Source organism: Procambarus clarkii, chromosome 7, assembly GCF_040958095.1.
Source record: "Procambarus clarkii isolate CNS0578487 chromosome 7, FALCON_Pclarkii_2.0, whole genome shotgun sequence".
Taxonomy (NCBI): domain Eukaryota; kingdom Metazoa; phylum Arthropoda; class Malacostraca; order Decapoda; family Cambaridae; genus Procambarus; species Procambarus clarkii.
This window is the reverse complement of record NC_091156.1, coordinates 26,442,262-26,460,268: the sequence shown is the minus strand read 5'-3', so window position 1 is coordinate 26,460,268 and position 18,007 is coordinate 26,442,262. Positions and strand designations below refer to the sequence as shown.

The following is an 18,007-nucleotide window of genomic DNA, read 5'->3' as shown; positions in this document are numbered from 1 at the left end:
ACGCCACCAGCACGGTAGACGACGCCACCAGCACGGTAGACGACGCCACCAACACGGTAGACGACGCCACCAGCACGGTAGACGACGCCACCAGCACGGTAGACGACGCCACTAGCACGGTAGACGACCCCACCAACACGGTAGACGACGCCACCAACACGGTATAGGACCCCACCAACACGGTAGACGACGCCACCAGCACGGTAGACGACGCCACCAGCACGGTAGACGACCCCACCAACACGGTAGACGACCCCACCAACACGGTATAAGACCCCACCAACACGGTAGACGACCCCACCAACACGGTAGACGACGCCACCAACACGGTATAGGACCCAAACCAACACGGTAGACGACGCCACCAGCACGGTAGACGACGCCACCAGCACGGTAGACGACCCCACCAACACGGTAGACGACCCCACCAACACGGTATAGGACCCCACCAACACGGTAGACGACTCCACCAACACGGTAGACGACGCCACCAGCACGGTAGACGACGCCACCAGCACGGTAGACGACCCACCGACACGGTATAGGACCCCCACCAGCACGGTAGACGACGCCACCAACACGGTAGACGACGCCACCAACACGGTAGACGACGCCACCAACACGGTAGACGACCCCACCAACACGGTAGACGACCCCACCAACACGGTAGACGACGCCACCAGCACGGTAGACGACGCCACCAACACGGTAGACGACGCCACCAACACGGTAGACGACGCCACCAACACGGTAGACGACGCCACCAACACGGTAGACGACGCCACCAACACGGTAGACGACGCCACCAACACGGTAGACGACGCCACCAGCACGGTAGACTGGTGCTGGTCGTCGTCTACCACCAGCACGGTAGACGACGCCACCTACACGGTAGACGACCTCACCAACACGGTAGAGGACGCCACCAGCACGGTAGACGACGCCACCAACACGGTAGACGACCCCACCAACACGGTAGACGACGCCACCAGCACGGTAGACGACGCCACCAACACGGTAGACGACGCCACCAGCACGGTAGACGACGCCACCAGCACGGTAGACGACGCCACCAGCACGGTAGACGACGCCACCAGCACGGTAGACGACGCAACCAACACGGTAGACGACGCCACCAGCACGGTAGACGACCCACCAACACGGTAGACGACGCCACCAGCACGGTAGACGACGCCACCAACACGGTAGACGACGCCACCAACAGGGTAGACGACGCCACCAGCACGGTAGACGACGCCACCAACACGGTAGACGACCCCATAAACACAGTAGACGACGCCACCAGCACGGTAGACGACGCCACCAACACGGTAGACGACGCCACCAACACGGTAGACGACGCCACCAGCACGGTAGACGATGCCACCAGCACGGTAGACGACGCCACCAGCACGGTAGACGACGCCACCAGCACGGTAGACGACGCAACCAACACGGTAGACGACGCCACCAGCACGGTAGACGACCCACCAACACGGTAGACGACGCCACCAGCACGGTAGACGACGCCACCAACACGGTAGACGACCCCACCAGCACGGTATATGACGTCACCAACACGGTAGACGACGTCACCAACACGGTAGACGACCCCACCAGCACGGTAGATGACGTCACCAGCACGGTAGACGACCCCACCAGCACGGTAGATGACGTCACCAGCACGGTAGACGACCCCACCAGCACGGTAGACGACGCCACCAGCACGGTAGACGACGCCACCAACACGGTAGACGATGCCACCAGCACGGTACTATTGAGACCACTGGGAGTGGCATAAATCAACAACCCCTTTTTCCACACGAGTATTTTCTCAGGTCTTTTCTGAGTGAAGATTTATCTAACTTTTATACATTGTTTCGTGTTCTGCTGGTGTGTTTATATTTATCACTCTGCATGTATAGTATGTCAGTTTGTGTGTTTGTCTGTGTGTCCCAAGGTTGCTGGCCACATTCTTGGGGCAATAGCCTCACCAGACTTTGCAGTGGATCTTTGGAGTGGTACTGACATAGGCTGGTCCTGGTCAGTTCAAGTGGTAACGGCGTGCCGGGTAACGTTGTGACCCAACGACGACATTTGGCACCGCCCGCCGGCTATGTCTACCTAAATATTCAAACAAAAAAGAACAGATTATTCAAGGAAATATACAACGTTATTCGCTGATCTTGGGAAAATTAACATATATATTCTGCTATTAAATCTTTGTGCCGTACCATGCGAGAGGCAACATCACCTCGGCCCACTCTCCTCCCACTGCTAGAGAAAATCGATGTCTGAGCCAGTGATTCAAAAGGGAACTATTATTTTCAATGTATATATTACAAATTATACAAAAACGTAATAGAACACTCTCTCCTATTGTGTTATTAGTAATGTTGAAGGAGAGAAAATAAAATATAGTGATAGAAATAAAGAGAAAGAGACAGAGACAGCCCCCTCTCACCTGGGTAGCCCCACCTTAGTATTTTTTTAAGTGAGAATGTTTGTCTGTCTGTCTGACTCTGTACAAAGTTTGAGGCCAGGCTCTTGAGGCCAGTCTCACCCAACTTTGGATGGTAAATGATCTGGGGTACGGGACGAGCATAGGCTGGACGGAGTCGGCCTAAGGTAAATATTATAAAATCTGTCAGCCTTTAACCCCCAAGCCTCCAATGCAAAATGTGTGAAATGAAGTCACAGATTTCATTTCACACCGTTTACCTCTTTAATTATTTATTTAAAAGCAATGAAGTGATTTCATTCAGGTTACAAGTGTGAAGGCAGCGAGTAGGGAAGATGGGTAGAGTGATGGAGTTGACAAATAGTGAAGAGGTAAGATGAGGGAAAAGAGGGGATGAGGCAAGAGGAGGACAAAGGGATGAAATGGGGTAGATGGGTAAGGGGGGGGGGGAAAGAGGTAGAATAGGAGAAAGGGTGTTGAGGGATGGGAAAGAGATAGGTTGAAATGGGGGGGGGAGAGAAGAGAACAGGGGGCATGGAATGGATGGAGAGAAAGGAAGGGAAGGGATGAAGAAAGGGGAGAAACATTGGAGAGATGAGTGGAAAGAATGAGAAGGGGAAGGAGGAGACAGTCATAGACCCGGGCATCGCCGGAAAACCCTCTAGCACCGTATAATTACACCCTTGAATCTATAAGATTTTTTTTCTGCTGAGAATACAAATGTTAAATGTCGTAATCTTAGTTTTCCGTAGAGTGAATGTTGTACACAACGACATAACGGAATCACGCGGTGACTCTGATAAGTGTATGGTGGGTACACAACTTGTCACTGAAGAACCTGTCCTTATATTTAATGCAGTTAATGCTCTTCAAATAGTGAGAACAGGCTGCCATAACACCATCCATGTCTCCTCAACCTAAGTCAGCAATCCAAGGTCAAACATATGCAATCTTTATTATATATTGAAATTGTTTGTTTGAAAGTTGACTTTCTTCTCAGGCGCCCTGCAACATTTGTTGTACAAAACTTGATTTTTGGGGAGAGAAACAGCGTTTTTAGTATCTAGTCTCCTACATTGGCACTAAATGTTTGGTTGACGCGTTGCGTGCAGCTCCCACATCCTACAGGTTGGTCTCCCAGCTACCACATCCTACTGGTTGGCCTCGCAGCTCCCACATCCTACAGGTTGGCCTCGCAGCTCCCACATTCTACTGGTTGGCCTCGCAGTTACCACATCCTACAGGTTGGCCTCGCAGCTCCCACATCCTACAGGTTGGCCTCGCAGCTCCCACATTCTACTGGTTGGCCTCGCAGTTACCACATCCTACAGGTTGGCCTCGCAGCTCCCACATCCTACAGGTTGGCCTCCCAGCTCCCCCATCCTACAGGGTGGTCACCCAGCTACCACATCCTAAAGGTTGGTCTCCCAGCTACCACATCCTACAGGCTGGTCACCCAGCTCCTACATCCTACAGGCTGGTCACCCAGCTCCTACATCCTACAGGTTGGCCTGGAGACACAGACACAGCAGCAGAGGACACTGACCTGATGGACACAGCAGTAGAGGACACTGACCTGCCAGACACAGCAGTAGAGGACACTGACCTGATGGACACAGTAGTAGAGGACACTGACCTGACAGACACAGCAGTAGAGGACACTGACCTGACAGACACAGCAGTAGAGGACACTGACCTGACAGACACAGCAGTAGAGGACACTGACCTGACAGACACAGCAGTAGAGGACACTGACCTGATGGACACAGCAGTAGAGGACACTGACCTGACAGACACAGCAGTAGAGGACACTGACCTGCCAGACACAGCAGTAGAGGACACTGACCTGACAGACACAGCAGTAGAGGACACTGACCTGACAGACACAGCAGTAGAGGACACTGACCTGACAGACACAGCAGTAGAGGACACTGACCTGCCAGACACAGCAGCAGAAGACACTGACCTGATGGACACAGCAGTAGAGGACACTGACCTGATGGACACAGCAGTAGAGGACACTGACCTGCCAGACACAGCAGTAGAGGACACTGACCTGATGGACACAGCAGTAGAGGACACTGACCTGATGGACACAGCAGTAGAGGACACTGACCTGATGGACACAGCAGTAGAGGACACTGACCTGACAGACACAGCAGTAGAGGACACTGACCTGCCAGACACAGCAGTAGAGGACACTGACCTGACAGACACAGCAGTAGAGGACACTGACCTGACAGACACAGCAGTAGAGGACACTGACCTGACAGACACAGCAGTAGAGGACACTGACCTGATGGACACAGCAGTAGAGGACACTGACCTGATGGACACAGCAGTAGAGGACACTGACCTGATGGACACAGCAGTAGAGGACACTGACCTGATGGACACAGCAGCAGAAGACACTGACCTGATGGACACTGTGGTAGAGTAGAGGACACTGACCTGATGGACACTGTGGTAGAGTAGAGGACACTGACCTGATGGACACTGTGGTAGAGTAGAGGACACTGACCTGATGGACACTGTGGTAGAGTAGAGGACACTGACCTGATGGACACTGTGGTAGAGTAGAGGACACTGACCTGATGGACACTGTGGTAGAGTAGAGGACACTGACCTGATGGACACTGTGGTAGAGTAGAGGACACTGACCTGATGGACACTGTGGTAGAGTAGAGGACACTGACCTGATGGACACTGTGGTAGAGTAGAGGAGACAGGGGACGGCCAGGGTCAGGGACGACACCCAGATGACGACTATGGTCTTGAGAGCTTCACTCTTGGTCATGCGAGGCTTGAGTGGCCTCACGATGGCGATGTATCTGTTGATGTAAGACGTCACCTATTAGCTTGTGATGCCTCTAAGTGACCACTGCTGACGTCACTGAGGGCTGTAAGTGGGAGGTGAGGGACTACTAGTGACGTCACTGAAGGATGTAGGTAGGAGCTGAGTGACTACTAGTGACGTCACTGAGGGATGAAGGTCGGAGGTGAGGGACTACTGCTGACGTCACTGAAGGATGTAGGTAGGAGCTGAGTGACCACTGCTGACGTCAATGGGTGATATAAGTGGGAGGTGAGATTAAATACGCTAATAATAATAATAATAATAATAATAATAATAATAATAATAATAATAATAATAATAATAATAATAATAATAATAATAATAATATAGGATACAAACCCACACATGAGTATATGTGAAACTTATGTAAGGAATATACACTAAGTCCTTCGCACTCTGCTGATTGCTTTATCAGGGTCTGAGGGTGTGATTAGGACGAGACTTACATATGAACATTTAATGAGGCGTTGCAGCTAATGAGGAGCCTCATTAGCCTCTGAGATGTAAGTCTCGTCCTTATTACAGTAAGAACTTGTTAAAACAGTCAAGAGAGCGCGAACAACTTGGGGTAAATTCCTTACATAAATTTCACATATACTCATGTGTGGAGTTTTATCCTATGTTATTATGTCTGTGAGGATACATTACCATTATTAATAACTAGCAGTACCCGGCCACGCGTTGCTGTGGCTCAGCAACCTTCCCTGTCCCCCAGTCTTCCCCACCATTTCCCCCCCTCACCCGTCTCCTTGGCCTCCCAACCATTCCCCACGCCACAGTCCCCTCGTCCTCCCCACCATTCCCCACTCCACCATCCCCTCTTCCTTCCCACCATACCCCACTCCCCTGTCCTTTTGTCCTCCCCACCATTCTTCATTCCCCCATCCCCTCGTCCCCACCATCCCAAACTCCCCCGTCCCCTCGTCCTTCCCCACCATTACCCCCTCCCTTGTCCCCTCGTCCTCCCCACCATCTCTCACTTCCGTCCCCTCGTCATCCCCACCATTCCCCACTCCCTTGTCCGATGCCTTCCCAAATGGTCTGATATTCTCATCAGAAAATTGGAAACATCAAGTGATCTGATGTTCCCATCACTGAAATATAAGAAAAACAGTTAAAAGTGAAATGAAAATATGAAAAAATATAAAAATAAACTATACTCACGAAATGAACAGTATGGTAAACAACACAGCCTAATTCCAACGCAATTCACACAAAATAATTAAATCAAAATGAAAATAAATCAAAATCTATGAAAATTCAATTTATCAATGCAATCAGAAACATAGAAATGGAATTGTAACATATCTAGTATAGCATGTGTGTTACTCCTACATGCAACAGATGGCGCTGTTTTTCAAGAAAAGCATAGTTTTACCTGTCAAAGGTGTAGCATCTATACTTATGAAATGAACAGTAAGGTAAAAAATACAGATCAAGTCCAACACAATGTCACACAAAATAATTCACTAAAAAATATAATAAATCGAAATCTATAAATATAAAATTTATCAATGCAATCGGAAACATTAATATGGAATTCGTGACATATTTAGTAAAGTGTGCATGTTGCCATTATGTGCAACAGATGGCGCCGTTTTTAAAAAAAGCATGTTTTTACCTGTCACTTGGGTGGCATTTATATAGTAGGTATATAAAAACACGCACCTATTCGAATGCAACGTTGTGTCAAAATTTCAAAGCAATCGGTAAAAAGGTTTCGAAGATTTCCCTCACATGAAAAACACATGAAAAACAGTTTTTTCATAAAAAGTATGTTTTTTACCGTCACAGACGTGACATCAATAGAGTATGCATGTAAAAACCTGCTCGGATGCGAATTTAATGTTGTGTGAAAATTTCAAAGTACTCGGTGAAGAAATTTCGGAGATTAGCTATTTTGAACAAACGAACATTTCCATTTTTATTTATATAGACCTATATAAATAAAAATGGAGATGTTCGTTTGTTCATAATCGCTAATCTCCGAAAGTTCTTCACCGATTGCTTTGAAATTTTCTCACATCGTTCCATTCGCATCCGAGCGGGTTTTTATATACGCACTATATAGATGTCATGTCAGTGAAGGGAAAAAACATGATTGTTTGAAAAACCGTGTTTTTCATGTGTTTTTCTTGTGAGGGAAATCTTCGAAACCTCTTTACCGATTATTTTGAAATTTTGACACAACCTTGCATTCGTATAGGTGCGCGTTTTTATATACCTACTATATACATGCCTCACCTGTGACAGGAAAAAACTCGCTTTTTTTGAAAAACAGCGCCATCTGTTGGACATAAGAGCAACACACGCTTTAATCTCCAAAAGCTCTTCACCGATTGCTTTGAAATTTTGACACAACGTTCCATTCGAATATGCACGTGTTTTTATATACCTACTATATCGATGCCACCCCTGTGACAGGTAAAAACATGCGTTTTTGAAAAACAGCACTATCTGCTGCACATAAGCATGCTTTACTAAATATGTTATGATTCCATTTCAATGTGTTAGCCGGCCCTGGCAGCCCTGGAGTGAGTACGTCTTGCTGACCCTCCTTGGTTGTTGGGGTTGTTTGCCATTTTGGTCGTCAGGTGGTGTGAGTATCTCTGCCCTCCCAGTTCGTTGCTGCCTGGCTGCGTGTTGATGTGGAGGTTCTGACATGGGAGGCCATCTTCCCCCTGTTGTGCATGTGAACTCCGTGGGCCTGGAGTTCACTTTTAAAGCTGGATATCCGGACATCGAGATGGTTATGTGTGACATGTTTCGTATCCCGGTGGAGGCTATCTATGGTGTTGAGCTTGTTACAGCCCACCGGGTTGTTCTTAAGTTCGTGAGGGAGGTGGAGTACCGGGACTTCCTCTGTCGGTACGAGGGGCGTACGTTGCCGTTGCCGGGTGATGCCGGGTGATGCCGGTTCCGTGGCGATTTCGGATCGTAGTGGTGCCTTGACTTATGTCAGTGTACATGGGGCGCCCCTGGAGTTCCCTGAAGACCTCCTCAGGCGTTACTTCGGGAGGTATGGTGCTGTTGTCAGCATGCGAGTGACCACGCTCTCCTTGGAGAGGTATGCTGGAAGGCGGACGAACATTCGTACCTTGGGTATGCGCCTGCGGTCGGATATACAGTCTTCTGTCCGGCTGATGGGTTACTACGTCCGGGTGTATTATTCCCGGCAACCCTGTACCTGTTTCTGGTGTGGCCTGTTGGGGCATTAGGCTGCCGTGTGCTCTGAGGCCTCAGCTGCTCCTGTCAACTTGTTCCGAGAAGAGGATTTCCTGCCGCTCCCTCTGGAGGGGGACTCCGGTGATGAGGTGGTGGCCGTCCCATTAGCTGCTGCGGCTCTTCCTGCGTCGCCCAACATTCCTCTGGTTGTTGCTGTCCCTCTTCCGGATATTGCTGTGCCGTTGGATGATCTCCATGCTCCTGTCACTGTCCCCACTTCTCCCGTGGGCCTTCCTGGTGCTCACTGTGAGGCGTCGTCATCTTCGGCTGCTGCGCCTGGACCTGTGTCCGCGCCTCGGGTCCCGGCTGTGCTGGGTGCTGGGGTGGCGGCAGAGCCTCCTGCAGTGTGTGGCCCAGTTCCCCCTGTGGTAGATGTTGCTGACGTTCTGCATCGGGCGTCGGTTTGTCCGGCTACTGCTACCCGTGTTTCTGGGTCCGCTTCAGGCTCTGACGATATCTGGCCGGAGCCCAAACGATCCCGGCGTTCATCTTCTGCCTGGGCTGATGTTGGGGATTTCAGTGACTGTGGGTCTTCGGGTGTTGACGGTGTGGATCCGGATACGTCGCTGTCTTCGCAGTTAGTAGTGGCGGAGGTCCATGTGCCTGCTGGTGCTGGTGCCAGTGTCTCGGACGTGCCTTCGGTTCTATCTCCGCCAGGGGACTCTCCGCAGGGGGGGGTGGTGGCTTCCGCTGCCAGGGATGGTGTGGATCCTGGTGCTGGGCATGGCCTGGTAGTGACATTTCAGAAGGATGCGCGCCGTCCTGTGAGGGTGCGCGTTGGGAAACTAGGGGGCGTGTTGCCAGTGTCTGTGATGCCGTCGGGTCACTAGTCAGCGATTGCCGAATTGATGCTGGCCTACGAACCGGAGAGCTTTCATGGTGGGCAGGTTCCCTGCATGTGGGGACGAGTGGTGGCTACTCGCCTCATCAGTACTACCATCTGGGTCCCATGTTTGTGGGTGTTTGTTACCAGGGTTCCGGATGTTATGGCTTCCCCGGTGGATGGCCGAGACCCTTGGCGGTGGATGCTCTGGGAAGCGTTTAATATGTGGTTCCCATGGGCCTGTTTTCAACCAGGAAAGTATGTCCACTGATTTCCTGTTTTTGTGCTTTATGTAGTGATGAATGCCCCTCTGGCTGTTTGCTTGCCCTACTGTGTTATTGTTTTTGTTCATGTGTTTGTTTTGTGTTGTTACTATGCCCTGTGTGTTATTTTCTGCCTTACATGTTGTAATGTTATGATTTTCTTGTGTTATATATTTCATGTGCTTTGTTATCGGCCCTTCCGTCCGGTGCTTCTGTCTGATTTGTTTCATATGTTACTATATTTTGTTTTCCTGTCATTACTTGCTTGCTATAATTGCTTGTTTTCTATTTTGTGTTATGATCTTGTCTTGATGTATGCTGTGTTATGTTGTTTTATTGTATTTATTGTCTTTAACTTGCATGCTTGCATGTAAAAATAAAAAAATAAAAAAATCAATGTTTCCGATTTCATTGATAAATTGAATTTACATAAATTTTGATATATTTTCATTTTGATTTAATTATTTTGTTTGACATTGCGTTGGAATTGAGCTGTTTGGTTCACCATACAGTTCATTTCGTGAGTATAGTTTATTTTTTTTTCATTTCGTTTTTTGAACTGTGTTTCTTATACTTCAGTGATGAGAAAAGCTGGGGACAGATTCACGAAGCAGTTACGTAAGTACTTACGAACGTGTACATCTTTCCTCAATCCTTGATCGCTTTGGTTACTTTTAATAAACAGTTTACAAGCATGAAAACTTGCCAATAAACTGTTGTTATTGCTATAAACAGCCTCCTGGTGCTTCGGAGCTCATTAACTGTTTAATAATTGTAAACAAAGCCGCCAAAGATTGAGAAAAGATGTACAGGTTCATAACTTTTGCGTCACTTCTTCGTGAATCTAGCCCCAGATTATTTGATGTTCCAAATTTTCTGACGGGAACATAAGATCATTTGATAATCAAACGAGGGAGTGGGGAATGATGGGAAGGACGTGGGGATGGGAGTGGAGGATGGTTGGGAGGATGAGTGGATGGGGGGGGGGAATGGTAGGAAGGACGAGGGGATGGCGGAAAGGGAGATAGTGGGGAGGACGAGGGGATGGTGGAGTGGGGAATGGTTAGGAGGACGAGGGGGACGGGGGAGGAGGGGGGGGTATGGAAGGGGAGGACTGGGAGACGGGGGAAGGTTGGCTCAGCAACGCGTGGCCGGGTACAGCTAGTAATAATAATAATAATAATAATAATAATAATAATAATAATAATAATAATAATAATAATAATAATAATAATAATAATGAGACCATCCACTGGGACTACAGGTGGGCGCTGATATACCACCACAACACTGCCAGTGGCATGATCTACTAGACCACCGCTGAACATACGTCACGGCCAATGACGAGGTCGGAGGTTCGAGCACACAAATAGTGCCAGTGGATTTTTGCATTTATATATATATATATATATATATATATATATATATATATATATATATATATATATATATATATATATATATATATATATATATATATATATATATATATATATATCACTTTAATGAAATTTATGTGTTTTTAATAACACTAAGGTACGGCGCTTTATACATGGTTACCACCTGCGTGTGACCTGGCCAGACAAGTCATAATCCGGTCCCTTGTTAACCACCACTCCATTGTTAACCACCCACATCCTGCTCCATTGTTAACTACCCACCTCTCTCGTAACTACCCATAATCTCTCAATTGGTAATGCTGGCGATATTTATGCATAACCTTCAGCAAGAAAACTATATTATTCATGCAAATCGAAAAAATATTACCTTTATATATTCAAACTGAACCAACTGATCGTTAATCTCCTGGCCTCGTTGCTTGTATAAATACCCGCCCAGCTGCTGATCTTATAGTTAAACCAGGAGTATATATATCGCATTGAAATTAAACTCTGCTTAAATATTAAAAGGTTATTCTAGGGCATAAAAATATTTTACCGTCATAGACACAAAATGTTACACTTATTCATACATTAAAAATAGACACAATCGAAACACACAGCATAACACTCACACATTTTACACTCAATATTGCAGTTACGCACAAAGTATGACATTTCCACACAAATATGTCATTACGTAAAATATTGCAAGTACACTCAAAGTATGATATTTACACAAATATGGTATTTGCACAAATATATCAAATTGCATATACGCTTGCACGAATCAAAATTCATTTACATAAAAATTAAACAATTTCATAAACCTTCCTATTTAAAAAATGCCTAGTTACAAAAATAAATACAGTTCCACGCTTGTTCATAAAGATCTATTTTTCGGATAAACCATACAGAGCATACACAAATACACAATTCAAAAAAATACAATTGCTTACATTCCACTAAATAAATAAAACACAACTTGCATAATACACTATTTACACAACTAGTGCTAAAACAATTAACGTAAAAACTGCATAAATACATTCACACAACTAGCGAAAATACACAATTTGCACAATTGCAAATAATGGGTAATTAATACAAAACTTTTATAATTAATACACATCTTGCCCAATTATTACACAACTTGCTATATAATTACACAACTTGCACAATTACAATCAATACAAAAACATGCACAAATACACAATTCGCAAATATACAATTACATAACACGCACAATTAATACACAACTTGCACAAATACAATTACAAAACATGTACAATTTTTACAATTACAGACGTGTACAGTTCATGTCTCGCTCCAAGACCGGTCCTCCTCCTATGCCAAAGACTTTCCAATCTATTTGACCCAAAAAAATTCTTAGGCTATGAAAATCAGCTTTTCGAAAATCTGGCACTTTAACAGAATTTTCTCCTACAGATCTATTCCATTCTATGCTAAATCTGATTTCTTTGTGATCACTGTTTCCTAGCTCATTCCATATTTCGATGTTATTAATTTGTGTTTCCTTGTTAGTTAACACTAAGTCTTAAATATTATTTTCCCGCGTTGGCTCCTTAATGTGTTACGTAAAGCAATCGTCAATTAATTCTACAAAATCTTCTGCTTCATTATTCCCTGTTCTGCTAAACCAATTTATTCCACTAAAATTTAAGTCACCCATGACACAAATACTGTTAGACCTATATACTATATACCATATATCACTAGATATTTCATCCAATAGGTGTTTTGCTTCCATTCTGTCTAAGTTTTATGACCTGTATATAATAACCCTTACTAGAAGATTAGTGGCGTTTTCTTTTGATTTTAGCCAAATAGTCTCTGTGTGGCTCAGTTTTCATTCCCTCTATGAGACTACATTTCAAATTTTCCCAAACATGTATGGCTACTCCCTCTCCTCGTCTATAAGGGTTGCTCAGTCTTGGTGCTTATTAACTAAGCTCTACGACCTGGACGGCATGGGTTCGAATCCTGGCCGGGTCAAATTGGTAAGCACATTTAGGGATGATGGAAGGAGACCGTTTAATCTCCCTGGCAAACAGCCATTCCCCATTGTTAACCACTCACCTCCTTCCCCATTGTTAACCACTCACCTCCCACCCCATTGTTAACCACCCACCTTCCGCCCCATTGTTAACCACCCACCTCCCACCCCAGTGTTAACCACCTACCTCCCACCCCATTGTTAACCACCCACCTCCCGCCCCATTGTTAACCACCCACCTCCCACCCCAGTGTTAACCACCTATCTCCCACCCCATTGTTAACCACTCATCTCCCACCCCATTGTTAACCACTCACCTCCTGCCCCATTGTTAACCACTCACCTCCCGCCCCATTGTTAACCACCCACCTCCTGCCCCATTGTTAACCACCCACCTCCCACCCCATTGTTAACCACCCACCTCCCACCCCATTGTTAACCACCCACCTCCCACCCCAGTGTTAACCACCTACCTCCCACCCCATTGTTAACCACTCATCTCCCGCCCCATTGTTAACCACTCACCTCCTGCCCCATTGTTAACCACTCACGTCCCGCCCCATTGTTAACCACCCACCTCCTGCCCCATTGTTAACCACTCACCTCTCGCCCCATTGTTAACCACCCACCTCCCACCCCATTGTTAACCACCCACCTCCCACCCCATTGTTAACCACCCACCTCCCACCCCATTGTTAACCACCCACCTCCCACCCCATTGTTAACCACCCACCTCCCACCCCATTATTAACCACCCACCCCATTGTTAACCACCCACCTCCCACCCCATTGTTAACCACCCACCTCCCACCCCATTGTTAACCACCCACCTCCCTCCCCATTGTTAACCACCCACCTCTCGCCCCATTGTTAACCACCCACCTCCCACCCCATTGTTAACCACCCACCTCTCGCCCCATTGTTAACCACCCACCTCCCGCCCCATTGTTAACCACCCACCTCCCACCCCATTGTTAACCACCCACCTCCCACCCCATTGTTAACCACCCACCTCCCACCCCATTGTTAACCACCCACCTCCCTCCCCATTGTTAACCACCCACCTCCCACCCCATTGCTAACCACCCACCTCCTTCCCCATTGTTAACCACTCACCTCTCACCCCATTGTTAACCACCCACCTTCCACCCCATTGTTAACCACCCACCTCTCGCCCCATTGTTAACCACCCACCTCCCGCCCCATTGTTAACCACCCACCTCCCACCCCATTGTTAACCACCCACCTCCCACCCCATTGTTAACCACCCACCTCCCTTCCCATTGTTAACCACCCACCTCCCACCCCATTGCTAACCACCCACCTCCTTCCCCATTGTTAACCACTCACCTCTCACCCCATTGTTAACCACCCACCTTCCACCCCATTGTTAACCACCCACCTCCCGCCCCATTGTTAACCACTCACCTCCCACCCCATTGTTAACTTCCTTGAGCATCTGCTCATACGTCTGTTTAACTGTTAACATAGCTGCTTCATGCTGACGGCGAATCTCTTCTAACTCAAGTTCCCGAGTGTGCTGTAGCTCCGAATCTATTTGTTGTAGCGGAGGCTGCCGCTCTACAGAGCATTTAAATGCCGGCGCCTTCACAGATACCTCCCCACCCTGGGAGGTTGACTGTGGGTGGGGAGAGGAAGCCGAGCTGGTGGCGGCCCCCACCTCCTGAAAGGTGGGGGGGGGGGGAGATGCAGACCTACCACCCTGCCGGCCGGGGCGAGCCACACCTGGCAGCAGTGTACTGTGGCACCCGGTGCCCAGATGAGTGGGCAAAGACGCTCGCCGCTGTTTCGTTGTCTAGAGTGAGTCAGGGGCGAGCGGGGCGTCAGAGTGCCAGCTGTGGCCCACCGTAGTTGATGGCATAGGACAACTTTCCACCGATGGTGACACTCCATCATCATGGCGTGGCGCCTTGTAGAGCGGGGCACTGCTTGTAGGGGGCGGCCTAGTAGCAGCTGGGCACCTCTGGTGAGTTGCCAGCACGCCAGGAGTACGACAATTAACACATCTAGTTGCCACAGTGTGCCCGTCATTGAAGAGGTCAAAGCACCTCTTAGAATCGTGGTCACCAGCACACACTGCACATCGGTGGGTCCTGGAGGTGCAGCTGGGACCATCGGTGGGTCCTGGAGGTGCGTTGGGACCACACTGCAGTGTGGTCCCAACGCTGGCGTTTGAAGCACCTCCTGCGTGGAGGTATAGCCGCAGTGCCATTATCACGTCACACACCCAAAAGGTGGCATTAGGAACTATTAAAGAAGCGGTCATTGTCACAACTGAAATTAACTGCCTTACTACTAGGGGTAAAGCTCATTATCTGACCAAACCTTTGACTAACATCCACTTTGAACAGTGGTGTGTTCAGATAATGAGGCGGTGTTATAGAGGGTGCGCAATAACAATAGCAAAACCCTATATGTTAGCTAACGCGTAAAATAGATTCGAAATTTGTCAGCAGGATACAAACTCCGGTATGTACCCACTAAGGAGAACCCAGCTGACTATCTCACCAGAGGTCTGATCTTGAAGCAATTATCTTAAGCCGAGATGTGTTCCATGAGCCGCAGTGGCTAGTCAGTGACCAGTGGCCTAAACAAAGGTCACAAGTTATTGTGACCAATGGTACTGCTCCCACTGAGGTTCCAGACCCAAGCTTGACTTCAGTGATTGATTGTTCTCTTAACTCTAAACTAAATAAACTTCCTAGAGTCACACAGAGGGTGTTTGACTTTCTACAAAGGGTTGGAATCAAACGATCTATCTTTAGAAAATGTATAGGAGCAAATTTTATGACATATCACCAGGTGGATGAGAAATAAGTATCAACTCTTTCAATAACCTTTAGATTATCAGTCTGAGGACTGAATCTATTATAAAATTAAAGAAGCAATTATTCCCAATTATAATAAATCTGAATATAAAATAATACTCGCTCCTTTCTAAAGATACCGTATCTTGCTAAGATGATAAAGACAGCCGGGAGGGAAGGGCCTGGAGCAACCCGTACTCTTACAATAACGTCGCTTTTCGCTCGTTTGCCAGTATGGTAAAAAATTGACGTAATTTGAAATGAAATCGGCTCACGAAAGTGATGCACTGTACAGTTTTCTTTTTTGAGTCCTTCGGTTTACTCGTAAAGTTAGGAGAGGAAACTTTAAATAAACGGGTTTCATGACGTTTTGAAACCTTAGGAGAACTTCCTGCCCTCCGAACCTACCAGAGGACCTTAAACATTTATTTTGAATTGTTTTTTATTTTCAAATTATGTCCATTTTCGACCATACGGGTAAACGACCAAATTCAGACGTAAGTTACAAGAGGACAGGTTGTCCGTCATTAAGGTTTACTTCTAGTTGGACACGCTGCATACTGCTACAAATTCTCGAGAATTCCCAGATACCTTTGAGCTATTCTCCACAGTGAAATTAATGGGAAGTACACTGTTTCCAGTTCTGCTACTTTATAATTATTATCTGGCCATTTAATATTATGTAAATGTTGAGCCGGTTATGAGGTAGGAGAAACTACCCAGAACGGGTATGTGTGCAAAGTTAATTTAATATTCCTCAGCATCATATCTGGTATAGAGTTGTTGTTTTGTATTTATAATGAAACATTCTGGAAGGTGAAATTGTGACTGAATGAGACATTAGCAGCAACGTGACTGGTTGATCACTACACTCGACGACGCCATAACCTCATGGTCCACGAGGAGACCAGTGTACCTGATCCTGCTTGATACCTTCTTGATGGGGTTCTGGGAGTTCTTCTACTCCCCAGGCCCGGCCCGAGGCCAGGCTCGACTTGTGAGAGTTTGGTCCACCAGGCTGTTGCTTGGAGCGGCCCGCAGGCCCACATACCCACCACAGCCCGGTTGGTCCGGCACTCCTTGAAGGAAACAATCTAGTTTCTAATCTAATCCGGAAACAATACGGAAGTGGCCATTGCTTGTTAACCAGGATACAGTCAACAAAGCTTGTCCGTAATCATATTGGTAACCAGCATTTAATATTTAGCTTAATAATTAGTATGAATTTTCTACCAATTGATTAGTTTCAATTTTGTATAATAAATTTGAATACCCCCCCCCTTCAAGTTTGTGAGGAGTTTATTAGTGGGATAAAATTAATTTATACAGCGCATTTAAAAAAAAAATTTAATAGAAAATTAAACAAAATTAATTTAAAAACAAACAAGTAAAAGTATAAATAATAAATCAATATGACATATGAAGCCCACTGGTAAATTTTCCACACCTTGACATATTCTCCTCCGTCTCAGCCACGTCACAAGGAGCCACGGAGACGACACCCTAATCACGCTTTCTTGTTAACTTCAACCCGACCGTGTTGCAACAGTGGTGAACCTGGCACCGCTCCCAGCCTCACCGCGGCCCCAGCCTCACCACGGCCCCAGCCTCACCACGGCCCCAGCCTCACCATGGCCCCAGCCTCACCACGGCCTCAGCCTCACCACGGCCCCAGCCTCACCGCGGCCCCAGCCTCACCACGGCCCCAGCCTCACCACGGCCCCAGCCTCACCACGGCCCCAGCCTCACCACGGCCCCAGCCTCACCACGGCCCCAGCCTCACCACGGCCCCAGCCTCACCACGGCCCCAGCCTCACCACGGCCTCAGCCTCACCACGGCCCCAGCCTCACCACGGCCCCAGCCTCACCACGGCCCCAGCCTCACCGCGGCCCCAGCCTCACCGCGGCCCCAGCCTCACCATGGCCCCAGCCTCACCACGGCCCCAGCCTCACCACGGCCCCAGCCTCACCACGGCCCCAGCCTCACTGCGGCCCCAGCCTCACCGCGGCCCCAGCCTCACCACGGCCCCAGCCTCACCACGGCCTCAGCCTCACCACGGCCCCAGCCTCACCACGGCCCCAGCCTCACCACGGCCCCAGCCTCACCATGGCCCCAGCCTCACCACGGCCCCAGCCTCACCACGGCCCCAGCCT

At 47.9% G+C, this 18,007-nt stretch overlaps 1 protein-coding gene across 1 annotated transcript in view; it reads right to left on the bottom strand.

Moving 5' to 3' along the window:
* LOC138357325 (uncharacterized) overlaps positions 1-18,007 on the bottom strand; it is a 909,843-nt gene that overhangs the window by 358,818 nt on the left and 533,018 nt on the right. The window contains exon 4 of the mRNA XM_069314010.1: positions 5,158-5,292. Within this exon, the coding sequence (XP_069170111.1) occupies positions 5,158-5,292 (135 nt within the window). The remainder of the gene's footprint in view (positions 1-5,157; positions 5,293-18,007) is intronic.